The 27,707-nt window shown below is 33.2% G+C and overlaps 1 protein-coding gene across 1 annotated transcript; it reads left to right on the top strand.

Annotated features, from left to right (window-relative positions):
- Positions 1–7,594: 7,594 nt before the first annotated feature.
- LOC130440956 (myogenesis-regulating glycosidase-like) lies at positions 7,595–27,432 on the top strand. Its single transcript, XM_056774367.1, has 12 exons — positions 7,595–7,727; positions 10,328–10,444; positions 11,928–12,394; positions 14,445–14,532; positions 14,956–15,110; positions 17,565–17,721; positions 18,238–18,428; positions 20,183–20,295; positions 20,364–20,483; positions 21,108–21,246; positions 23,742–23,904; positions 27,199–27,432. Exons 1-12 carry the CDS (start codon positions 7,715–7,717, stop codon positions 27,387–27,389), a joined length of 1,914 nt encoding a protein of 637 aa, XP_056630345.1. The 5' UTR covers positions 7,595–7,714; the 3' UTR covers positions 27,390–27,432.
- The last annotated feature ends 275 nt before the right edge of the window (positions 27,433–27,707 follow it).

Raw genomic sequence — 27,707 nt, 5'->3', positions numbered from 1 at the left:
AAGTGAAAAGTAGTAAAAACAGGACGAGGTCATTCTAAACCGAAATATAAATATTAATTTCATTAATTATGATTTTGTAGTGTTCTATAAAAGTTATGTATGTGTTGGTGCTCTTTATATAACTTACATATAATTACTACAAGTTATTCAGAAGCAATTTATTTCTATGATGTACATGTCTGCTTCTGCTAACTGAATTGTACTAATTCTATAAACATAACTAAGTCGCTCTCACCGAAATCCTACAGATTCCGCTTAATTAAGTTACCCCTTTTAATATGACAAGCAAAACTCTACTTTTGTTTAGCGGGAAGTGTAGACTTCCTTTTCTTATTCTATTTTCGTTATTCTCTTCTTACGACATGGCAAATTTCGTATATTATACTTGGATTAATACATTGGTGGGATTAACTGGATTTCATACCAGATGTGGCTTAGGTCTGCTCTTAGAACAACAAGGAATACTTTAGTGTATTAAAAGTAAGGTAAGTGGATAATTGAAAATAAAAACATGTTTTTTTGAAAATTAGTATTTTTTTTATATCCTCTTTAAACGTATTGGTCGCTTTTAGTGGACGAAACCGTTGTACAACTGTTTTGGAACCCTAGTGGAATCGTTCACTGACGCTTACCCTACAATAAGTTCTGGAGCGGAGGCAAAGTTTCCGAGCGCTTTTAATTTGTGCTAGATAATCGTAGCAGAACTGAAACGCGAGAAAAGTGAATTAAAACAGACGGAACAGGACCAGAAGTTTGTTAAATTAACTATGTTCCGGGATTAACCGTTAAGTTGTATCATTTCTTAGAAACAAGTGATTGATTTCGGTCAAGAGGATGAGGAAAATGAATTGGAGCTTCATTCGCATAATCTAGTTTTGAATTATGATTTTAGTTTTTATGTACATAAAAAAGTGAGTGAATTATGGATACACATCGTAATTAAAAAAAAAAAACTAGACAAAGTACCACCACGTAATAAATGTATATATGTAAAAATAAATTGCTGCTCGTTAGTTTCGCTAAAACTAGACAACGGCTGGACCGATTTAACTAATTTTCGGTATTGAATTATTTGTGGAAGTCCAGAGAAGGTTTGAAAGGTGGATATTTATGAAAATGTTCAAAATTAAATGGAAACAACAATTTTGTTTTTCCTTGATGTTTTGTAACAAATTAAATTTCTGAACGCAACCATAATATTTGACATTTGACCACCAATATGTCGATCCATTCTCTATATCGATCGATACCTCAGACAAAGAGTACATCCTTCTATCTTTGTGAGTGATGATTACCGCTACGCGCGCGAGAACTTTTTTTACTTAGCATCCAGTTCGGTCAGTAATTTCCTTCCTAGGAAGGATTCATCTGGAGAATTTCCCGATGAAGTAGGGGTGGTTCTATAACGGAACACAACTTTCCCGACCTTATCAGCCAGTGACAGTTTTTCTTCAGATATCGCCCTCAACTTCTACAATTGATCATTTTGGCGCTTCGCTCTGCCAAGACGTTGGTGGCTGGGTGTCCAGGTGCGATAAGTTTTTGTGAAATTCCGTAAGATGTACTGTATGATTCGAAGTCGGAGCTTACAAATATCGTTGCATTATCCGAAACAATAATATTGGGATATCCACCCAGAGAATTTCGTCCAGTCGTCCAGTAATTTGATAGCAGAACCAGTATTGGGTATCTTCACTTCCAGCCATTTGGATTTCACATCAATAAATATTTATATTTAAACGGTCCAGCATAATACAAATGTATTCGTTTCCAATTAGCGCCAGGAACATCTCTGGGATGGACGGCAGCTTGAGAGGATTCCTTCTTTGCATAGTACACACAGTACATAGTGCACAGCTTTTGACTAGGTGTTCAATATCATGGTCGATTCCTTCTCAATGAACATAACGGCCATAAAAATTGCAGTCAAGATGCTTGCGTCGGAGGCTAGCAACAAACAAATTTTTCTGTAATTTTAAGTCAAAAACCCGAAAGGTTGATGAAATTGGTCGATTCGACTGAGGCATTAAGTAACTGGGCTTGTATTATAAGATCAGTGACATTTTTAACATTCAGTCCTTGGCATACAAATAACTATGAATTGCTTAGGCCGCGAAATTTTTTAACGACCCCAAGATTATCTTGCCTCCGCAAACGGCCTCGACCATAACGGTTCCTTCGGTACGCGTTAAAAAGGTATTTCGCGGCCTAAGCATACAAATAACTATTCAATGATAATAAAGTTCTTTACTTCGAAACCATGTTCTTTTTTCTTACCTATAACAACCAATGTACTTTAATTACGAAAAAAGGTGGCAACCCTAGTCATTATAAAGAAGACGTTGGTTTAGTTTTCACATCGTTTCACAATCGTTTCAGTACCCAAATCGCTTGTTTCTCCGCTTTTTGCACATTTTTCTCTGTTTTTGTCGTCAATAATCGTCCCGTTTATGTTAAAAGCATTTCACAAGTTCCTTTGTCAGTTGTTTACACCCTGTTATACGTCGTTCGAGATTTAAGTTTCATTTGATATAATGTGATAACATGATCTCACTAAATCATATATAGCAACCATAACGGCTAAGAATATGAGATCTATTAGTTGAAATAAAATAAAAAACATTCGATATTATGCTCTGTAGATTTCGAATATTTTTACATAAATTACGACTGAGAATCATTTAAAAAAAGGCCGTATAATCAAACAGTGAAACCAAAAACCCAACAGCTTTACTACCTACCAAATATCCTTGAATGAAATATAACAAGAGAACCGAGGTTGTCTCTTCAGTAGCAACTAATCCAACAAATTGTGGAGTAATTTTAATTAGCCGGCAAGCCTAAACAGGTCGAGCATTAACGGCCCCATATATTATGGGGATGTACAGTCAAGTGAAACGGGAGGTTTAATCCCTCGTTTTCCAAGAGATTTGGACACAAGAGAAAGGGAAAAGAGCCAATGAAGTTACTATGTCGTGCGATACATAGTTCGGGAAATCGTGTCTTAATTCTAAATAAGATCTCATCCAAGCCATTAGGTAATTATTACAATATATACTATTAAATGAATAAAAAAAGACACTAGCCCAAAAACAGTTGATATAGAAAGAGAAAAATAATACGTTAAGTAATAATTATCCCTACAACGATATACGAAATTATAATTGAAGCAATTTAAATGAAAAAGTAAGAAAACCAAAATGAATACATAATGATAATGAACAATTAATGATAATGAATCAATATAACATGGACAGGAGAATAATGTAAAAAGGCAAATCAATAAAAAAGCAAAGAGAAAGACTAACTAGAGAACGGATTGATCAGAGAGGAAATAGGATGATATGAAGAAAAAACTCCTGAGGAAATAAAAGGACGAAAAAGGATGGATGAAATTGATGAAAGAGTTAAATATATATATTCGACTCCTGAAGTTACAAAAGAATAGGATTATATATATTTAAAATGAAACAGTAAGAAAAACAAAAAGGAACATACTTAAAAATGAATACATAAGGGAAAAGATGGAGCGAAACACGAAAAATAAATAATTGAATTATAATGAATACATAAAAATAATAAGTCAACAAAGAATGAACAGAAAAATAATGTATATAGGCAAATCAATGAAAAAGCGAAGAGAAAGACTAAGTAGAAAATGAATTGATCAGAGAGGAAATAAGATGAAAGGAACAGAAAAGTTTTAAGAAAATAAAACAGTAGGAAAAATAAAATATCCATATACAAAAATAAATACATAAAGAAACAGAGAGAGAGAAATAAATAACATTAAAAAGAAATAATTGAATTATAAAGAACGAATAATGATAATGAGTCAACAAAGAATGAACAGGGGTATAATGTAAATAGGCAAATCAATGAAAAAGCGAAGAGAAAGCCCAAGTAACAGTAGAAAAACGAAATGTTTCGAAGCGCTTTTAATTTGTGGCAGAACAGGATCAGAAATTTGTTTAAACAACTATATTCTGTGATTAAACATTAAGTTGTAGCCTACCCAAAAAATGAGCATAAGGTAAAAGACAGAGCAATCAATAAAAAAATAATTAAATTATAATAAACAAATAATGATAATGAGTCAAAAAAGAATGAACAGAAAAATGATGTATATACGCAAATCAATGAAAAAGCGAAGAGAATGATTAAGTAGACAATGGATTGATCAGAGAGGAAATTGGATGAAGTGAAGAGAAAACTCTTGAAGGAATAAAAGGACAAAAAAGCGTGAGTGAAATTGATCAAAGAGTCATCATGAAATCAATTTTATTTAAGTTTTTGAACATTTTAATCAATTATCTTTAGGCTTAGGCAACGGTTTGAAGAATTTTGTAATTTTCTCTTGCTTGGCAGTTTTTGAAAAGCTCCTTCAATTCAGACTGATACGGAGCAGTCGCATTAGCAATTTGCCTCTTAAAAATAAGGCTTTGTTCCATAGACAGATCAATGTTCATAAAGAAATCGCAAAGCTCATTTGCCATTGTTGGAGCCTCTTCTTCAATGGGCTGTGAATTTAACATTTTCTCAAATTCGGTTTCAGTCAAATCTTCATCTTGCAATTCAAGCAATTCCTGAATGTCACTTGATTCTATCTCGTCCTATTCGACTATGTTTGCAGTCATAGTTTGAACTTGCACAGATTCTTCATCATTTTCCGCAGTCAGAGCAGGCCACAGTTTTTTCCGGCATGACTTCAATGATTCTTTTATGTTTACGATGCATTTTGCAATGTCAAATTTCTTCCAGCATTCCATAACATTCATATCAGGATTACATTCCATATTATCCAATATGATTCTGATGTAATAGAGCTAAAAGGTCTGTATTATTCCTTGGTCCATAGGTTGAAGCAAAGCCGTCGTGTTGGGAGGTAAAAATGACACTTTTATATTTGGATGCATAGTTTCAAGTTCGCGAGTAGAAGTGCTTTAAAGTCTCAATTCTGTTTTTTCAAATAAGTTTCAACTTATGCTTTCTTATTATCACGCAAAAACACTGGCAGGTTGTCCTTGTGGCACACAATATATTATACGAGCAAAATAAATAATATTAGATCACGAATTTTATTGAAAGTACAGTCTAGTATTACTTTTTCTACGGTTCCAGCTAAATAGATAAATTTTATAGGTTTGAAATTGATATATCGATAAGAAAAGTGTTGAGTAGCACTAATAAAACTTTAGGTCCTATAGTAGGTTGTCAAAATGCGTGGGATCAAAAGAACCGTGATCATAGATATTTGCACACAATGAGAAGATCGTAGAATGAGGTTTCTGACTTCTAGTGATCGATTTAGTAGCACCTTGACGGCAATCACTGATAAATAGTTGAAAAAACCTTGGGAGAATGATTGAGATGAGTACAACGTTTTGTTTTCTTATACCGACAATTCTGGAAGATTCTGCGATGTTAACAGAGCATTCAGTGAGACCAGCAATGAAATTAAGTAATCTTCAATTACGAATTCCGTTTCTGTCCTTGGATATACGATCTTTAGCTGATAATAAGAAGGTATGTGGAGGAAAACGATAATTGTATAGAATACAAAACAACAAAACCCTATTTTTCATCTTGATCATCAAGGTCGCCCGATCTGTTTCAAATTAAACATGATACCGACCACCTGATCCAATTCGAACCTTAATCTATCAATGAGTACATGAGGAATTTAAATACATTAATGAGAAAATTCATCCTGATCATCAAGATCGTCCAATCTGTTTGAAAATAAGCTTGCCTGGGATATAAATGATCGCAGGTAATGTGGATTGAATATCTTAAGAAGATATCGACCAAGCTATCAAAGTCGAACATTAGTAGATTAATGAGTGGATGAAGAAATGCGACTCTAAACACATTCTCGCAATTGATTACTAATTTACTTTCTTTTGTTAGACAGCATATTAAATTTTAGTTAAGAAGTGACCAACTATAGTTATATTTAACACCAAGGCGAATTTTCATAGGAGATCGGCAAAAGACTTGGTTTTAAAAGCTTCAATCATCTTTTTCTCTTTTTAAAAAATGTAATCCTGTTTAAATTAATCAGGATAGATATTTTCCCTCGATGGAATCGGGAAACAAACGACTGCAATTAGTGAGGGTAGTTATTCCTGGTCTATAAAGGGAAACGTCTACCGCTACCGCGATCGTGCTGCCGTAGAATTCAGCAGTTGCGGTTGGGGGTTACAGTAGGCAATAAAGAAGTTGCCTAGCTGGCCATTCGGGCTTAACTTGCCTAAGCTCAAATTATGGTGCAGCTTCGCGGTCTGTTATACTCCACTGGACAGATCCCCGGCTCTTATTTTATTTCTTTACTACTTGACGACTTTCAATTAGGTCCTAGGCTAGTGATTATAGCTGTTTTGGTTTTGGCTCTTACCAATTATCGAGATAATTATACTGGTTAATCAACTAAAATGAATCGCAGAATATTTATAAATATTCTTATATAACTATGTTATCCACAGCTTCTAATAACTTCAAATGTTTATTGTTAAACGTTTTGGATGTAGTATAATTACGAGGGGTGATTAAAAAATACACAACTAAGAAAATGAATTATTGTAGTTGCAATTACTACACTACATCCATTTTAATTGGTATGTCTTATACAGTAGCTAGTTTCAACCAGTTCCGGTTTGTCTATTTGCTACCAAAGTACCGTATTGGCCGTTTCCGTGAACATTAAGTTGAATAAACGTCTTAAAGAACCTCAAAGAATTTTGAAATCTGTTTATGGTAATAACGTAATAGCTCTGAGGACTGTTTGATGTGGTATAAGCGATTTAAAAGAGAAAATAAGTCAGTTGAGAATGACGAACTGTGGACTAGAAAAACACATGAAATTTTCAATAAGTATACAAACTTGTTGGTTCAAATGGACGACTGAATTCGAGAGCATAGTGAACAATTTAAATTCTCATTTGGTTTCGTTCAATGAAATTTCACTGATGGGTAGAAAAAATCCAGTTTCAATGTCAAAGGCTTTATTTATCATAATTACACATTATGACAAACGTCACTTTGGTTATTGATATTGATCACTAAAAGCCATCCTGTCCGTTTACATCCGCCTTATTCAACGGGTTTAGCACCATGCGATTTCTGGATTTTCTCGAAAATAAAACATTTCCTAAAAAAGAATAAAAAGATATTGAGAAGGCTACGGCAGGAAAAAGCAATTCCAAACAAAGCCTTCGGAAAATGCGTCTATACATGGACTAAAAGTCGAGTTAAGTATATTGGTGAGCAAAAGTAGTACTTTGGAGGAAATTAACTCAATTTTTTATGATCAAGATCTGTCTGGTGCGTATGATGAAGCAGCTATGTGTGTAGCTCGATATATTGTATATAATTCATCAGTGAAAGTGAATGGGGCTAAAGGAGCTCTGAACATAGATTTGGAGGTTGGTATGATGATAGCTACTACACTACACACTACACACTACACTACACAATATATACAAAGTGTTTGCTATTATATTTTTGAATAAATAATACGTATTTTTTGATCACATCTCGTATGATTAAATGAAGTACAAATAATATTTCTATCGAGCAATTTGATATGGAATTTGTTCGCAAACAATTTGAAGATAAGTAAGAATAGTACTTTCAAGTGGTAGGTTTTATAAAATAATGTTGTATAGAAACGATATCTACTCACTTGATAGATTATTGCCTTTTAAATACCAAGATGATTCCTTACGGTAAGTATCTCTTAATTTATATCCAAATTGATATTCTAAAATTGAATTCAGGGATTTCGTTAGTTTAAATTCATTCAAATTAATATATTGCAGTAGCAACATGATAAATGATGTTAAATAACGAAAAACATAAGCTAGAAAAAACCAAGCAATAGTAGAATAGAAATATATAGAGGGTGTTTCCTAAGTAATCTAAAATATTGTAGTGGCGCTTCGATACTCCATTTTAAGACGAAAAGTTCTTATAAACATGTGTGATGATTATTGTCGTTAATGAGATACAGGGCGTCGAATTGTTTTATTATTTTACTAGGAGCAACGACATACAGTATGGTGCAAATGAAAGGGATAAATTCGTTATTTCAAAAAAAGGCGACAATACAACGAAACCTAAATTAAGTGCTCAAAATGTTTACCTTCAGCTAAAATACAATGTACAATCTCAATACGTATCCTTTCTTAGAGTTCATTGATATTTTGTGGTCTATTTTCGTACACTTTACTTTTCAAGTAACCCCATAAAAAGAAATCCAGAGGAGTCAAATCAGGTGACCTAGGCGGCCATTCTATTATTCCTTTTCGACTTTTATTATTCCACCGATTTGGAAAGACGTTGTTCAAATAGTTGCGCACCAATACAGTATAGCGTGGAGGCGCACCATCTTGCTGCAGCCATAAATCATTTCTGTTTGGAAACAGCCGGTTCAATTCAGGTAGCAAATATCGAGGACCTGTTAAGGTTACTTCGCAAAAGTATGGCCCAATAATCCTATTATCTATTATTCCAAACATTAACTTTCTCTGGGTATTGAGTACGGTACTCTTGCATCCAGTGTGGTTTTTCTGTAGCCCAGTAACGATAAGTTTGACGATTGACATGACCGTTTAGTAGAAATGTAGCTTCATCCGAGAAAAGAGCCTTTTTTAAAAACATCGGATCTTTGTTATTTTGTTCCATAACAATTTCAAAAAACTCAATTCTTCTATCAAAATCATCTTCCATAAGCTCTTGTACTTAACTTACTTTGTAGGGATACCACTTAGCTTCTTTACCTTTCTAAGAACTGTTGAATGGTCCATGTCATTATCTATTGCTACTTGCTGTGAACTCGTATGGGGATTATCTTGAAACGCTAGCAGAACATATAGTTCTTTGTTTTCTGATATTGGTTTTCTACTATCTTTAGGGAGGTCTTTGACATGACCCGTTTTTCCGAATTTCTTCTCAATTTTGCTTATAATGGATTGTGAAATTGGTTCCGGTTGAGGTATTTATTATTAAATAACGTACATACTTCTTTCTGCATATCTACGTGCTTTATCTCCTCAACCAATCATTATTAGAATTTCAATTCTTTGCGTTTTAGTCAGCTTCATGTTGATAGATACAAAGACTTTTTGAATTCGTCTAATAATATAATCAATCATTTGACAGAAATTTAATTATGTTCAAGTGTTAATGTTGATGTTGATAAGGTAACTAGATTTTTAAAAAAGGTAAAAAGTAGGTAGATAAGACATTTCATTACCAGTGACGGCCTTTACAAAATTTATTGTTGGGTGTCAATAATTACATCATACCAATACTTAATACATTTTATTAAGAAATTGAGGAAATTTCATAAATAATGTTTGTGACAACACCCAAATCAATTACTGTACATATTGATATGGCTGAATAGGTATTTGAAAGACCTTTAAAATAATGTATTAGAACACCCACATTTCCAATTAAAAATTTTAGCGATGACGTCATTACGCTCATATAGATGACGTCAAAAATAAAAAGGTATCTTTATGAATAGCCTGTTTTAAAATAAAAATCGACAGGTTTCGGGATTTTTCCTTAAAGTCGCCGGCTTACGAAATAACGAATTTATTCCTTTCATTTGCCCCATACTGTATATTAAATATAGAGAAAAAAAGCTCGACGTCTAATGTCGAATATGTTTGAAGATACTAGGATTGTTAAGAATAATATTACAACTTTGTACAATACGATTTTGAAATATCTCTTAAGTTTAATATCGAAGTTGTGTAAATGAGCGATTTTAGATATTTTGTCATATAAAAATCCAGGAGGATCGTGTCCAGGGCATGGGTATGGGTATCCTCGTCCGATTCTATAGTCTGAAAAAAGGTTATATAAAAATTCGCGTACAATTACTGCAAAATGTGAAGGAGCACCGTCATACATAAACCATATGCGCCTTCTAATAAGAAGAGGTTCATATTCCAAATGGACTGGAAATTCATTTTCTAAAAAATTAAGATATGTCTGATCAATCGTGCAGGAAGAAAAAACGTTCCTATTAAATAATCTTCGATTATTACAAGCCGAATATTGACCCAAAAGGAGTATTGGTACCGTGCTGCAACTGCAGCTGCATGTATATTGACATCTGCACATACGTAGGTATGTGTGTTGAACACGTTGAACGCGATATGGATACTTTTAGAATATTTCAAATAATTTGAATATATATATTATATATATATATAATAATCTGGTTTTCCAAAATTGTGGAGGTCTCACATTTTTGGGTCTTCCAATAACATTCATTACTTTCAAATCAATATAATATTTGTAATTGTTTCAGCTCTTATCTTATTTCTTCTTGCTACTGACTCTACTTTAGCAAAATCCATCAAATCAATAAACAGCAGCCTCACTTTAAAAGGCACAAACAATGGAATAGAATTACAAGTCAAGAACGGTAGGTGTTTGAAAAGCTAAGATATTTAATACGGCTAGTAACGGAATTGTTTGTTATACACAAATTTGAGGTTATCATGTTGTAACCCAATTGTTTACGCTGGTAACCGATAAGTTTTCTTCTCAATAAATAAGTCATTTATAGTACCGCGATCAACGTAAAAACATAATATAATTAAATTTTGAAATTAAGATGAAAAACCTCAATTTTATTTGCCTGCTGTCCCTAAGCAGTTTGAATTTCTTCTTCTATTTGATTCAATTTTCTTTTTAGATTTGAAAATTCGTCTCTAGCTTTACCTGTATCCTTTTTTGGATGACTTGGCGTATTCGTAAAATATTATCATACCATACCAAAAGCTGAAAATCCCTATAAAATTGACTGGCCCAAATAAAAAAAATGGACTGAAAATTTATCGTAAATAAGGGGTCTATTAGATTTCATATTCCATATTTAACCATCAAAAATTCCTTGAATGACTTTTGTTTCGGTGATGTCACTAAAAGTGGTGGATCTTGATGAGACGGTTGATTGTTTCAATATCAATAATTGTATTTAAAGTAAATTCCATTTTTATTTTGTTCCTTGACTCATGATTTCGTTAGGTTATATTAGGTTAGGTTAGGTTAGGTTAGGTTATGTTAGGTTATGTTAGGTTAGGTTATATTAGGTTGGGTTAGGTTGGTGTGTGAGCTTCTGATTTCGTCATAGCAATAATCCATTGAAACAGGATTTAATTGCTCATTATGTGTAAGAGATTCTCGTCAAGAAGAATTTTATATTCAACTTTCAACCTTGAATGACTTTTGCTTCAATGTGCTTTCTACAAGTGGTGGATATTGATGAGATGGGTGCTTGTTCCAATATCGAATCTATTTTAACTAAAATTTGACCTTGAAAAAGTCAAGGGATAAAATGAAAATGGAATCGATTCCACTCTAGTGAGGTAATCGAACAAAAAGTCATTCAAGAAATTTTTGATAGTTAAATGTTTAATATGGATAACTTTTCGAGAAAAATCTGTTGCACTTAATAAACATTTTTATGTGAAACAGAAGGGTCAAAATTATTTTTATTTAAATAGGGATTGCTAAAGTTTTAAAAACCTGGCGGACGTTTCTTTTGAATTTTTCAAAAACTGAAAATGCCCGTAATATTTGATATACGCACCTAAAAAGTCCCTTATTTACGATAAATTTTTAGTCATTTTACTTGGCGTCGTGGGCCAACAAATTTTATAGAGGTTTAAATATTTATTTCCGAAGCTCTTGTGGTACCATAATTTTTTATATTATTCATGTTAAATTATAGTGATCATTTGAAACTATTTTATTGTTGATAATGAAGTTATTTTGAGAAAAGAAATAAGTTTTTGCAACAGTAATAAGTAATAACTAAATATCTTCATTAAAACCAAATAAAAATAATTGAAAACGAATCAAATCAAATTCTATAAAAATAATAATTTATAATATTTTCATAGATAGAACTGGTAAAGTTGTATTCAAAGGTACTCTTGGAGAAGGCAGAGATTTTAGCAGTACTTCATGTATAGGACAACCGAAATGTCAAATGGGAGATATCACATTTTCTTTCAATTCAAAGGACAATATATTAGATGACACATTCGATTTTGTTTGGGAGACCCAAAATAAGAATGAAGTTCTAAAAGACTGCTTTCATTTAGAAAATTATCAATGGTTTGGTGGACCACAGCGAAGAGTCCAAATATGGCCACTTCAAAATATGACCATCGAAGAATCGACTGCTTATGTAAGCAGGAAAGACGACAACCATGGAGTTGCGGAAAGATACTGGTTGAATTCACAAGGAGGTTTTATCTTTTTGGACGACACAAATCCTTTATTCGTCAGTCAAAATGAGGATAATAGCCAAAATAAAGTTTGTTTTATTTCAAAGTTACAAGCTCCTTATATAAATAGAACGAGGGTAAGATTTTTTTTGATATTGAATGAAAATGATTTATTTATCTTAATGAATCATTTCAATTTCTCCCAAATTTTGATATTAACCTGTCAACTCGTTTATAAAATAACAATGCTTATGATTCTACATAAATCAGTCAAAACTGTTGTTGTCGATGTCGCATGATTGAGCTACATTCCAAGACAATTGATGAAATGAAATATTAGAATGAAGCTTTCACCAGAGGATGTGGTGACCACTTCCCTGGTTCATTTCCAAATTACCAGACTGCTAAAAGCATCATACCAACCACTTTGTGCGTGCGGAGGTGGTGACAAAATGTGAAAGAACTAGCAGGATGAAAATTAACTACAGTTGCCGTAGATTGCTTCGGCGACAACATAAATAACAAGAACGAAGAACTGTACCATACAATATGTGTACAATATTTAAAGTACATCTACTACGGACAGTATTTTTTTTTCGGAGAAGGAAATACATTTACGCCCAGTGTGTTGAACATCCTTACCACTGAAATTTTCACCTCTTCTTCCGAACATTAAACTGGAACTGTTTAAACATTACTTTGAGTTGGGTTCCCTCTTTCTCCATTTCGGTTAACTACTTTCATTATCTTGCTTAATCCAGTGTCCGTATTAAGAGGATCAAATCGTCCGTGTTACAAGTTTTCTGCGGTTTTTCTGTAACTTGATTTAAGCGGTTCATCAGCCAAATGGCTGTAACCGCCCATCCCCCATTTAAATTGAAAAAATAATAATCAAAAATTTTCAAAAACAAAAAAAAATACAAATAGATGTTTTTATATAGACCAGAGCTCTCTTTTCGTTTTCTTCTGGCCAGTGGTCGTTGGCTTTTTCTCCTTTCTAGCCAGGACACCAAGCATAGCACCACGAAACCGTCACAAACCCATCCTGCAGAGGAGTAAGTTCTATATCAGGGTCAACCTAAGTAAACCTTCCTCCTATAAAAAATTTCCCTTATCCTACCTAAAATTTTTCCAAGGAATCTCTCTCTCGAGAAAACCAAATTTCAATAGATATAGGGAGCGGCATGTGAAAGTTTCATACTTTATTAAGCTCATCAAAAATAATCACTAATAGTTTGGAAATAAGTTAGTTAAATGATAGTTATATTATACGTAAATAATTTCGCAACATCTACCATAAGATTGTTACTCTAACTCTGTTTTCTGACGCTTATTGCGAAAATCTTATAATTTTTCTCCTACGGTAAAACTAGAATTACAAAATTAATTGATGAAGCTCTATCATAATTTTTAATTTGTCTTTCTCTTTGATGTAAAGTTTCCTAGCTGAATAGAGCTCAATCTGCCGTGTATTCTGGTGAGATTAAATGCCTCAATGTGGCTTTATTTATAAGTATTATTTTCTAGTAAGTTAGTGCTGCAATTAGAGACTAATTCTAAAGACCGAAATTATGAACAAACTTTGATTTACAAAGTACAGAAAATAATCATTTAATGCTCTTTTCATAACTTTTCATGAATTGGTAAATTTTACCGAAAAAATAATTTTATTTACCGTTTCTTGATGTGTTCGGTTGCTAATGGACTCGCTCCTAAGCCAATTTATATCACATGTACACAAACACGTTTGGATTGTGACAAAATACAACACCAAAGTGTACTGAATCTAATATATTTCCGAGCTTTCGAATACTTATATATTCACCGTTTGGGACTGAAATCATGGTCAAGTACAAAATAAAAATATGTATCAAACAGATGAAAAATAGAGTTCTTAAAATTTTTGGTTCAATATTTCATATAAAGAACCTTAAAATACCTTAGAACCTTTTTTATTACAAATTTACATCCTTCCTTACCTTTTGAAATGAATTCTGTATAACACATCTGACACTGACTTAAACATTGCACCGATGTCATCTTCAAATGTCAATTCCAACATTTCTACCACACCTATTTATACACCATTACCATTTATAAAGTCTGTTAGTCTTTAACTTTTTGAAATCTTTAAACAATTTTGTAAATTATTGTTTGGAATTCAATATGCAGGCAATTTTCTTTCAGAATTATCTTCACTATACATTAGGTGTTCAAAATGATGCCAAAGAGGCTCATCTTTTTGCAATAAACAAGTTTTTAGGAAAACCAACAGGTAAGTTGAAAAAATTTTATGAATTTTTATATCGATTCTATATTTGAAAATTATTTATTATATTATTTTATTAATTCGCTTAAATTTCGTGTGTAATATCTTATAAAACTTGCTGAATTCAGTCCTGCGCAATACGGTGGTTAGAAACCGAGTGAATAACTTTTTTTTGTGAGTTTTCGAACTACCTAGTTCTTTACGACGATTGGAACTGAATATTGTGGGATATTTTGGACAATTCGTAGCGTTTGTTGTACCACTTAGTACCAGAAGTATAAGGTCGAGAATATTCCAGAATATTCTGAAAAATTATGGATTGTTTAATTTGAAGGATTATTTTAGTATCTAAACTAAATAGTGTGATGTAGCTTTTGTTATTTGCTAGATTATTTAGTTCATTTCAAATTGATCATCATAATTAAATAGGTCATCCAAATGAAAAAATGGTATCTGAACCTATTTGGACTACTTGGGCAAAATATAAGAGAAACATAGATGACGCCACTGTTTTAGAATTCGCTCAAAGTATAAGAAACCAGGGATATAAAAACGGGCAGCTAGAAATAGACGACTTTTGGGAGGTAAGATTCTTTGTTTCTAAACATCAGGAATATTTACAAAGTAAGATCCGCTTCGTTATAAAAAAAGAGAGTGTACAGATACCGAAAACATATTTATTGTACAAAAATTTACAACTGTTAAACTAATTTTCTCCACAGAATCCAAAATTTTATAAATACTTTTTATAGCGTGGCACAAATTTTTGTCTGTCTTCGTCAAACAAGGTTGCCAACTGTTGTTGTTTTTAACCATATGACAATGTGTTCTTTTGGATCGTCTTCATCATGTTCACCAAAGAAATATTATAGGTTTAAGAAGACATAAAATTTACTAGGAGCGAGGTCTGGGCTATATGGAAGATGATTCAATAAGTCCCAGCCCAGTAGGAAATCCTCGATGCTTGTTCTGCATTCCGCGCCGCATTTCCTTAATGGTCTCGCAGTAAACATTTGTATATAGTAAGAAATTGGTCCAAAAAATGCCTTTTGTGTCAAAAATATCGGTGCACATGAGTTTTCGAGTTGTCAATATTTGCTTAAGTTTATTAAATATTTGCTAATATTTCATAAAAAGAACCTTAAAATACTTTATAAACTTTTTTATGACAAATTTACATCCTTCCTTACCTTTTGAAATTAATTCTGTATAACACATCTGACACTGACTTTAACATTGAACCGATGTCATCTTCAAACGTCAATTCCGACATTTCTACTACACCTATTTATACACCTTTACCATTTATAAATTCTGTGACTCCTCGACTCCTCAACCAATAAGTCCCAGCCCAGTAGGAAATCCTTGATGCTTGTTCTGCATTGCGCGTCGCATTTCCTTAATGGTCTCCCAGTAAACATTTGTATATAGTAAGAAATTTTCGAGTTGTCAAGATTTGCTTAAGTTTGATTTTCGGGGCTCAAAAGATACCCATGTTCCATATTCCGTGATTTTCCGATAAATTGCATTGGGTTTAATTTTCAGTGCCTTTACAAAACGTTTCTTTTGCGTGAATCAAAGCAACTGCCGCGCATGCTTGAAAATGTCATCGCAGCGCTGCCGCTGATAGAAATAAAATCTTTCACAAATTGTTCAAATAAACTGTACTATACATGTAAAAAGAAAAGAAAAATGTGCTGTGTACAAGGATGGTCCTAGAAGTACCTAGCCCAACAAAGAAAACACAAAAATTTTGGAAAAAAATTTCATAATCTCTTTTTAGCTCTATAAATTTTCGTCAGCGATGTTCAATGAGTTCGATATAATAAATATCGTCAAGCTCTTCACAATAGCCATTGACAGCCGATACCATTCATTCATTGTTGGAAAATCTTTAATCACCTGTCATTTTCTCAAGTTTGGAAGTAGAAAATAATTTGAGGGGGTGAATCTTGCAAATAGAGTGAAATTCAAAGAGTTTAACTCGTTAATTTTGGCCATTGTAATAACGGATGTATGAGTTGGTGCATTGCCTTGATGAAACAGCACTTTCTTCTTAGCCAAATACTGCCGTTTTTGCTTGATTTCTTCGCTCAAACGTTGCAATAAGTTTGCATGATACCAGCCGCTGATAGTTTTTCTTTTATCTCTTTAGAAAGTCAATGGAAATCATCCCAAAAAATAAATGCCATGACTTTGCCTGCAGGTGGAACGGTGTTTGCCTTTTTTGGAACCGGTTCTCCCTTTTCAGACAAGTTGCAGAAAATAGACAATAACACATTATCAATATATAATTGTTCTATATTTTATAGTAAAGATTCATATCCCTTAGAAATTGAATCACAAAATAGATTTGATCCAAATCATTCAGGATGTCTTTGTGGTTAGTCTTGAATTGGAGCTTCAATCTTTGGAGCCCATTCAATTAATATGTGTTTTATCATCAAATTGGAACTACAGCTGGTGCAAATGGGTCTGGTGGTAGAAGGCATCAGATAACCATGAGTGAGTCTTGAGTGTCTGATTCTTATCCGTTTTACAATGGCTAAATCTCGTCTGGAGAGGCCTGTGAAGTAACTTGGTTGAGTATGATGTACAGAGTGTAAGGTAGTGTTCAAGTTTTGCTATCACGTTATTCTGGTTTTTCCAGTGAGATTTTAAATCCTCATGGATAGTTACATTGTCGGTGTTGGTATGAGTTAAATCACTTTTTGCTTGTTGTTCTAATTCGTTACCTACGATTCCAATGCGGGAAGGCAACCATATGATAGTAACTGTTATTTATAGTGAGAGAGAGTGAGAGATTGGTTGGAGTTATCCTTATCCTATTCAATACCGTTATTCCCCTGGTTATTATCACCTTTTTTTGGTTAATTCTACATCAGTACTACATTCTCTTTATCTTCGATGGGATATTCTTTATCTAATCATCAAATAAAATATTCATATAAATACAAACTGGGTATATACTTTGAATCTTCGAAATTTTACGTAGAGTATTTTTATGTTATATAATTGTTAATAAAATTATTTTCCAGACTTGTTACGGTTCCCAACAATTTTCACAAGATAAATTCTCTTCAATTTCCGAAACGGTTAAGAAAGTGAAAGATATGGGTTTTAGAGTCACCTTGTGGATTCATCCATTCGTTAATGAAGGTTGCGAACCAAATTCTCAATATGGAGCAGAGCATGGTGAGTTTCTTCTATGACTTGTTATTACAAGTAATTCTGAATCATATCTGGGCAAAGGACCACGGACAGCTATTTCAAATGACACAGATTAGAGCTCGGATCTTTGAAATCCTAGAATGATTCTTAGAGACTGAAAATAATAAGGTTCTCTTATTTGGCACATACCTTTTTATATATTCTAATTTCGGAGAAGTTCTTTTCATTATTTCCCAAGTACAATTATCTTAAAATCTAACTATACTGTACTAATTAAGCTTTAAACTTTCCTTCTTTTGATACAACTTTGATTTTCCCGATTGATAAATCAATTTACTGTAAGTATTTTCCTTAAATATAATTCATTTGAGTACGATTTTAAGTGATGCTTGACAAATCATTGTAACGAATAATTGATTAGTGCCAGTCAGAAATGAAAAATTCTCTCCTTTTAATTGCTAAACTTACTAATGTTTATAGTCTCAAATTCTCACAAAAGAATTTCTCGATTTTTGGTGAGGTACAATTCTTAACTTCCAGATTATTTCGTGAAAGGGGAAGATGGTTTAAATAATGCTACTTGGTGGAATGGCGATAAAATTGGTCATCAAATAGATTTTACACATCCAGAAGCAGCCGAATGGTGGAATAGTAGAGTTATGAAATTACGTAAAGAACAACAATTTGATAGTTTTAAATTTGATGCTGGTGAAAGTGATTATGGCCAACAAGTATGTATTCACTCAAATACTAAAATAAATTTCAATTTTTGAATAACCTCATTCGTGGATCTTCGGAAATAAATCTCAATGGTATGCAGATGGTCCGAAGCTAATACAAAATGCCGAATAAGGAGCAAAATATAAACTTTCCAAACTACCCACAAGGAAAAACCCCCTTTTTTTCGGGCAGAATTGTTAGCAATAAAAATATGTGCTTAGGAATTTTTGTATAGAAACGTGCCCTCAAGGTATTTAAAGCAATTGAGTACACGTCCAAGTTAGAGTGTAAACAAACTCTAAAGGCACTAGATAACAGAAACAAATGCCACCGGGGTATATCAGGTAGCAGAAAAACAGACAGATTTACCAACAAAGGGGCAACGACTCTTTTTTTTTGGGCCAGATCCTTACTGTAGCCTCGTGAGATGTCATATCAAAAACGAACTGAACGGATGCCTGGAGGATCAGATGGAGTCTTACTGGAGAAACCTTCCACGCCTAAGATTCATAACCATATCTAAGGAAATGTTCAAAAACGACATTGAACTGGTACTTTAAAACATATCAAAAAACGAAACCTTGGAATGTTGTTCCATGAGATACAGAGTCATGTACAAAATATCGTTCTAAGTATAGGTGCAGAGCTACTGGAAAGCCAAAACAACTCCCCAAACAATCTACAATTTACAAAATAGGTATTGAACACATTTGGCGTATTTGTTGGTTATTCTAGAGCAGTTGTCGGGGCTAAGTAAAGATCTGTAAGAACAGCATCGGTAACGGTTGGTGCTTAAACATGTGTAGGCAATACGAATCACCTAATCTACAGTTTTTTGAGCAAGATTTGCACTTCCGTTCATTTGAAATTTAAATGGTGTAGCAGTTACAGACTACCAAATAAAAACATTCGACGAAACAATATCTGCATATTTTTGTGATGATGAATGTTTGCGTGACGAAACTTTTTTTAATGTGGATGATTATGTAATAAGTAGATAACAGATATCAAACCGAAGATCTATGAAAATGTAACCGTTTGACGAGGAATGTTGGTAGATGGATTTTTTGCTTTGTGTGCGCTACTGTGATATGGCTCGTCATGTTTCCTAGCTATACAAAATTTTCTTAACTGTGATGATATCATTTGGTTCCGGCATTGACAAACAGTTATCCATTACCAATGCAAGTGAATTACTCCAGGCTCGAATATTGATAATGATTGATTTTGATCCAAGAAGGAGATAACATCCAATTAGAGCCGGAGCTGTTGACTCATTTTTAACGCGTTGTTAACTTAGGTTGTGTTGAGTTTTGTTAGTTTGGATCAGATTATAACCAACTCATACAACTGAAAGAGAAATAATTGATTTTTAATTTACACTTTAATGGTGAATTATATATCACAATAATTATTCCCTTCCCTTTTATTGCTATTTGCTCAGATGAATGCGTTAGTGATAGTTTGAATGTTAAACTTGCATTTGATCCCAAGTAAACATTGAAGAGCTGAAACAACGCATTCACAATTAAACTAACAATATTCAATCTCCTTTCTACCAGAGCGTATTTCAACAAGTACAAGACAAGAGGACTAGTATATTCACAATAATATTGTCTAATAGTAAATCCGTATATAATAAATTATAATAATAAATCTATTAAACCTCTATTTTTGTTTCCTAAAAAGTTTACCTCTATTTACTATATATTTAAATTGATTTGGTCTAGAAATAATCGTTGCTTTATTACATTTTCCATTTCAGCCTTCAGTTTATCCCAACGTGAATCAAGAATTGATTCCAAATATACTTACATCTACTTACATACGAATTTGTGCTAAGTATGGAGATTTGATTGAGGTCAGATCAGCATGGAGGTGAATATTTAAAATAATATTATAGATTTCCCAAGCAAACGTAGCTATACCAAATTGTATGTTTGTAGAACGCAGGACTTACCCATTTTCGTTAGAATGTTGGACAAGGACAGTTCCTGGGGCATAGATAATGGTTTAGCAAGTTTAGTCACAACTTTATTTCAATTAAATTTGAATGGATATACAATGTAAGTCACTGAGAGTGTAACAGTTTATATTTTTTGTTAAAAAACTTGCTCTTCTTTGTAAGAGCAGAGCTAGCATACTCAGCGCAGACCAACTTACTGCATCAACACAAATGGTAATGCAAAGCTTCATCACTGATTCAAAGCTGATGATAATCCTATAAGTTATTCATGGGGATGGGGAAAAGTCTATAAAGCAGTTCTGAATATCTAGTTGGAGACTTAGGGGTAGTGAAATTATAGTGAAGCTGGTCTTAAAAAGTTCCGGAGATTAGAAAATGCATTTTTGCTTGAAAGACCTTATTATTCTGTGGTAGAATTCTACAATTTACTATAGATTATTATATTTCAATATTTAGTGTCCATACAAATATTCTTTCAATCATATAGCTACTGAGAGGCCAAAACTTACAGAAGGAAGGCAAACTTCTTAGAACGGGCGTTTTGCTACTAATTATATAAAGATTCTGGTAGATCTGATTACATGGCACATGGAGAAGGAAACTATGATACAGATTATCAAGGAAATACGCAGGCAATTAGAATTTGCAAGGCATGACTGGTGAAAAAAATTAGTGACCATGAAAATTATTGACCTAAGACAAAATAAAACTTTTCTCTTCGTAGGGTTTTACCAGATATGATAGGAGGTAATGGCTACACACAGTTACCAACTCCTGAATTACTTGTCCGATGGACTCAAGCTAACACTTTCATGCCAGCTATGCAGTTCAGTTATTTACCCTGGGAAATGACTAGTGATGAAGTAAGTTACTTCTTTCTTCAAATTTCTTTCCTTATATAAATTTTTCTGATCTCGATTATGGGTCTATACTAATAATTTTTTTTCTAGAATAGATTATTGAAATTTCGATCTTAGTTTTGCCATTGATTATTTATGTCTCGTTTACTTTCATACTTATAGTAACGAAATCTCTAAAAGGGTACATGTTTTAACATTTTCTGCGTAATTACTATTTTGTATATTATAGTTCAGTTTGTTATTCTGAGATTAAAGTGTGTGGAAAAACGGGGAAAATTATCATTCTAAATTCACACTCACGAATGTGAATTTTCAAAATGGTCCCAAGTATAATGAAATGAGTGAGTTGTCACCAAACTAAATTTACTTTAACGTGCACAAAAGTTTGTGAGGTTGAGGGATCACGAATTTTCTTTTACAAGGAGCTTATATAAAAATGTCATGCGTCTACTTTCAGTAAATATATTAAGTTCCCGAATATATGGTGGTATAAAAATTGCGCATTTATTCTAAAACATTGTAAGGGAGGTGATTTTAAACATATGAAAATTTTATTATCACGAAAACAATCTACCAACTATCCACTTTAGGAATTCCAAAGATCACAACTATTTTCCAAAAGTTACATTAGAAAATGACGGTTCAATTAATACACATTAAAATCAACCATTTCTTCACGTATTGGAATTTTCAAATCTTGTACGACAATAAACTTTCATTTCAAGTGAAGTCCAATGTAGATTGCCAAAGCGTAAAATCAAAAAAAAGCTTTACAAGCTCATACAAACATTACTCATGTAGCTCCATCCTATTGATTTCTTCCAAGCCGAACACGAAAGCTTTCGACTGTGACTGAAAAATATGCGAAGAACTTCCATATAACGTTGAAAATTAGCTTTGACTGCTGAACGATCCTCTTGAAAAAAATAAGGTCCAACCATAAAGATTTTCCAGATGCTACAATGAAACTTCAGGATTAGCTATGCGGTTGTTTTTTGATATAATTCTTGTGATTTGTTATCTCTCCAGCTCTACTAGTTTATTGATTCATTCAAATGGAAGTGACCTAAATCAATCATCATTGAAACAGCCTTATAATTTACATCGATATCAATCGTATCTTGATTACGTTAGAGAAGCGTTTGAATAATCATAATCTTATCTAAGAACATTTCGCGATGTCAATTTATTCTCGACGAAAAGGATGTATATCCACCGGAGCTGATATTTCTCGGAAAGAGAAGACCTCTCGGAATCTCTCACAAAACTAGGAAGAGAGGAAAGAGACTATGACAAGGGCTGATAGAATATACTAATTATCAGCGATCCGTAGATTTTGTCTGAGTAAGGATGCTTAACGGGACGGGTTTTCACACGACTGCTGCACGAAATTAGTTCACCAAACAGAGTACGAGGTCTGGCTAATAAATAACTGAGACTGCGCGCCTAGAGGGCTCCATAGACGGGTGGGGTAACAGGAGTAACGTATCAATCTCAAATTTCTCGTTAAATTGGAAAAAATTCGGACTGTGTCCTATAAATTGTTGCACGAGACTTATGAGGACAATTCTTTATCTCGTGCGCGTGTTTTTGAGTGGTGTAAGCGCTTTAGTGAGGGCCGAGAGATAACTGAAGATGACCAGCGTCCAGGTAGCCCTGTGACTGTTTCATCTCCGGAAACAGTGACCAAAATCAACCAAATTGTGCGTGCAGAATGTCGAATGAGCATCCGGATGATTGCCGAGGCTCTAAAGGCCAATAAATTAACGTTAGAAAAATTTTATACGATAAAATACACATGACAAAAGTCTGTGCGAAGCTGGTACCAAAAAATCAGACTCCTGACTAAAAGCTCTTGTGTTAACGGATCTGCTCAGATTTCCATAAAATGTTAGAAAGGTTAGAAAAAGATCTGTTTTGAAAAGGACCCAATTTGAGTTGGAAAGCAAAAAACGGCAGAGCTCCTAAAGTCCCTTACCAAAGAAGACTTCCAACACTGCTTCGATCAATGGGAAAAACGTGTGGAAAGGTGTGTGGTGAGAGAAGAAATCGAATGTAGAATAATTTTTATAATAAAACCTTTTTTCGTAACCAGTCTCGTTATTTAATGGCCAGACCTCGTATAGTGATTACGCACTGAATCATTATGCTAACAGTGATATTAGATTAATTGGATTTGAAATATTTTTCAACAGCAAACACATGATGCTGCGTGGTCTATTACGTCATTTCTACACAAAGTGGCCGCCTATTCTACAAATTGTGGTAGCTCCGGTCACTGACAACTTCCTTCCGCTGATGTTACGTTAGTTTGTGTCTGTAATTGTTGCGATATTATATTTTTTGTCATTACATATTTAATTATAATACTTATTGGTAAAATATTCACAAAAATTGAACGAGAAATTTTTAGTTTTCAAACTCATATTTCTATCAATTAATTTGCTTATTTACTTATTGATGCAATTTGGCGTTTTATAGTTTCACCAATGTTTCAGTTCGACGTACCAGGCATCGTCAAACGTTATGTTAATCTCCACGAGAAATACTCAAATGTTATACTAAAAGCAATGCAAAAAAGCATCGAAGATGGAAGTCCTGTTAATCCTCCTATATGGTGGCTGGATCCCTCAGATTCTGAAGCGTTGTCCTGTAATGACGGTGAGTTAATTGTAAAATGAACGTGCAAGGTTTGAGTTGAGACTATATATTGGTCGTTAGTCGGAATAGACGGGATTATTACACTAATACGGTCAATAAGTTTTCTACCTTCACAGCATTTACATTCGTAGTAACTGACTAACGTTTTTTGTTTCAAATTTTGTCTCTAAAATTGAGATGAATCGAGGGTTCAATATTCGAAGCTGGTACGCGTATTATGAAAAATAATAAATGCTATGAAGATGTCGATACTCTAGTCCAAAGTGTAACATGTCCAAAAACGCAATTGTAAAATCGTTTTTGACAAAATACCCATTTTCCGGGAGTTTTTCCCAGTTTCTATAGCCTCGTGCTGAACTGTTTTTTTCATTAGAGTAGTGTTTAAAAAATTCTCGTATACGAAAAATAATTTCTTTTGGTTTTAGTGTCAGGTTAAAACACTGACCGGCAACAATTCAAAAAAAGCTGTCAATAATATATTAAAAGATGAATAGAATTCTTATGTACTTATCACCATCATTATTTAAGAGAAATGTTTGTTATCATAAATATTTTTGGGCCTACGCTATATAACTTTTCAGATTTGATTTTATAATGAGGGTGAAAAAGGTCGGACCTTACCAGAAACATTGAAACAAGCCTTAACGATGCCGAGGTGTTATCGCTTTCAGGAAGAGGATCAATTTTATTACATTCAACGACAGTGAAACGGAAAGTGGGTTGCTCAACTTCAAGACGAGTTTATTTTTTGGTTTGACTCAATATTTAAAGTGGAATTTAATCAATACTTTTCATTAATAATTAAATATCACAATTTTACATAAAGTTTTACGGAATCTTTAAAAACCTTTTAGTTTAATACCATTACTTACTTTAAGTTTGATCTAGACTCTCACCGAGGGAACGCGAGTACAAGAGTGTGTCCCTTCGGCTTTCCTCGCCACGCCTCGCTGTCGTTCTGCTTCATATCAATTTCACTGGTGTCAGTCAACTGACCTGAATGGGTGAGGGTGAGGCAATCAACCACATTTTCACGTTTCACTTTTCTATTTACTGGTGGAGACCAATGATTATATACACGATAGATCTACCACTCTGTATAAAAATTTGACGACAAAGTTCGATCCTAGCGACATCTCTCCGACTGGCTCTGTATCAAGAAAAAAGATTTCTATAATCAAAGATTTGATCTAAGGTTCATATCCATGCTAATTTCGCGGGAAATTTGAAACTCGAGTAATTTTAAATGCTCGAAGCTATTTGTCGCATTAAATTGTGAATGAAACAAAAGTATAACATTTCAAATTCAAATATTGTTGTTTACAAGAAAATATAAATACCTGAAATTAAAATGCTGTTTACATGAAGTATTTTGTAAAATATTTTGGTTTCATTTACAATTTATGTGACAACCAGGCCCGACCATATAAATTTCACAATTAAATGGTTTATATAAGATATAGGTAGATGGAATATTGAAACACAGGATGATTATTATAATTTTTATTTTGTTTTTGACATTTTATAACTATATCCAAAAACCAAAATTTTCCTTCGCACTTTAGCAGGCTTAGGAGTGTCAACAGTGAGATGTTGGCGTGTTTAAAAAATGTTTCTGTTTGTACATGGTACATACAATGGTTTATAAAAAACTGATTTTATAACCATGGATAATTAATGATTGCCTTTGTCTTTCTTGCAGCATTCCCCATATTTCTTTGCCATCTTTGCCCTTCAAAATTTTATTAATAATACCTACGTAATGAAAGATGCATATGTTAAAACTAATATTTACATAATCCATATGATCTGAACAAAATATTGAGGAAATGTCTGTCAAATCCTCCAAACGAAATATTTGTTTCTTTATGCCTAACGAATTTATTAACCGGGGCACGAAAATTTTAACAGAAAAACTTTTAAAAATATCACAGAATTTTGCTGAAGGCGCACAAAAAAATATTTTTTTTTATTCTCTCAGTAAGCAAAAATAAACCTAATTGGACAACTACATTATAGAAAATATTCAATGACATTTATCTTTCACCTAAATTATTATTGAATAATCCTTTTGGTTATTAATATGAATTAAAAACATGAAGTCTGTTTCCCAGATGTTAAACACATCAATCCATTTCTACCTGCTTAAAACTGCCATAAATGGTTGAGTCACGCCTATACCCAAAATGTACAATGAATCAAACAATAATATACTACAATTCATACCTACCTATTAGCTTTTTTGGAGTTGAAAATGAAGATGGTTGCTCCCGTACTCAAAAAATATCATTTTCACCTTTTTCGTAACCTACAAACAAAAATAGCAATTCGTTTCCTCTGCATAACTTTTCACTATGATTCGTAAGAGGTTTGTTGTCCAAGTAAATATAAGTACTTATCAGGTAAATGTAGAGTTGGCAGAGAAAGTTTTTTAACCTGCCATTGGGGTTTCTACAAATTGGTTCAAAGTGAATATCACATATTCTATGTGATGATAATACTGTATCTGCAAACATTAACTTGGGGTTATTTATTCTAACCAAATTCTGCAAACGTAGGAATGGAATGTCTATAAAATAGTAAAATCAGGATAAAATCATTATAGATATGGAATTGATTTCAATTTAAATATTTTTATGTTGATAAATAGTAAATATTACTATCACCTTATCGCTTGCTTATTCGTGCATCCCGATACACAACAGGCCTTTACTCGTTTACTCATATTGAGTAAGTAAACACGACAGTACAATTCGCAACAAATAATAACTTTTAAATGCACAAAAATGCAAATAGCTAATAAATAAACAATATCAAACACCTTTGCAAAGATTTTATACACCTTTGCAAGATGGACGTTGTTCATTCAATAATCTTGGATGTTTCTCCATGCATGATTGCAACTTAGTTTCAGAATCCAGAGTGACAAACATTCAAAAATAAAACACCAAAAAGTAAACTTTTAGATGTGAGCCACTAACAGAGATGGCGATGAAAATCGTCCCGAACTTCTCCTATTCCAGTGCACAGACCCTGCTGGAGACATAATCGGCAGTAGCTAGAACTCCTCCGGCCTCCGCTCGCCAAGGCTCGTGTCTTGGCGAGAGTTTGGAGCTGCCAAAACGATTTTATGTACGAGGAATATGCTACAACATTAAACTGATTATAACGAGGTTTTAGCAAAAAATAAGCTACCTGAGAATTCAAGTTATCAGAATATGTAGATATGAAAGTTCAAGAATTTTTAGACCACTATTTTCAGCATTAAAATTATAAAAATAATTTTCCTTTCAGAGTTCCTATTGGGCGAAGAAATCCTTGTTGCTCCAATTTTGAAAATGAATACGACATTAAGGGATATATATTTACCCAAAGGAACATGGACTGATGGTCAAACCGGTACGGTGTACGAAGGACCTACAACCATTTTAAATTATGTAGCTGGTATTGATATTCTACCATATTTCATTTTGAAAAAAACTTAATTTTCATTTAAATAAATCAAATATAATAATTATAAACTATAAATTGTTTCATTATTATGTATCCTCAAAATAATCTGGTATAAACAATTAAATCCATTTGAATTACGTCCATTTTGTAGTAGACATAGCGAGCAACTGGATAAATCAAGAGTGTGGATGTTGCATCCAATCGACAAGACTCGTGTCGAGGGCCTCTAGAAGGCGCCTAGTGAGAGTCTGGATAATACATGAAATAAAGCATTAATGATAAACTGTGTACTCAATATTTTTTTATTGCAACAGAAGTTGTTTAATTCAGAATTCTTGTTGAGAAGATTA

The sequence above is a fragment of the Diorhabda sublineata genome, chromosome 3, assembly GCF_026230105.1.
Source record: "Diorhabda sublineata isolate icDioSubl1.1 chromosome 3, icDioSubl1.1, whole genome shotgun sequence".
Taxonomy (NCBI): Eukaryota; Metazoa; Arthropoda; class Insecta; order Coleoptera; family Chrysomelidae; genus Diorhabda; species Diorhabda sublineata.
This window is presented reverse-complemented; position numbering and strand designations above follow the sequence as displayed.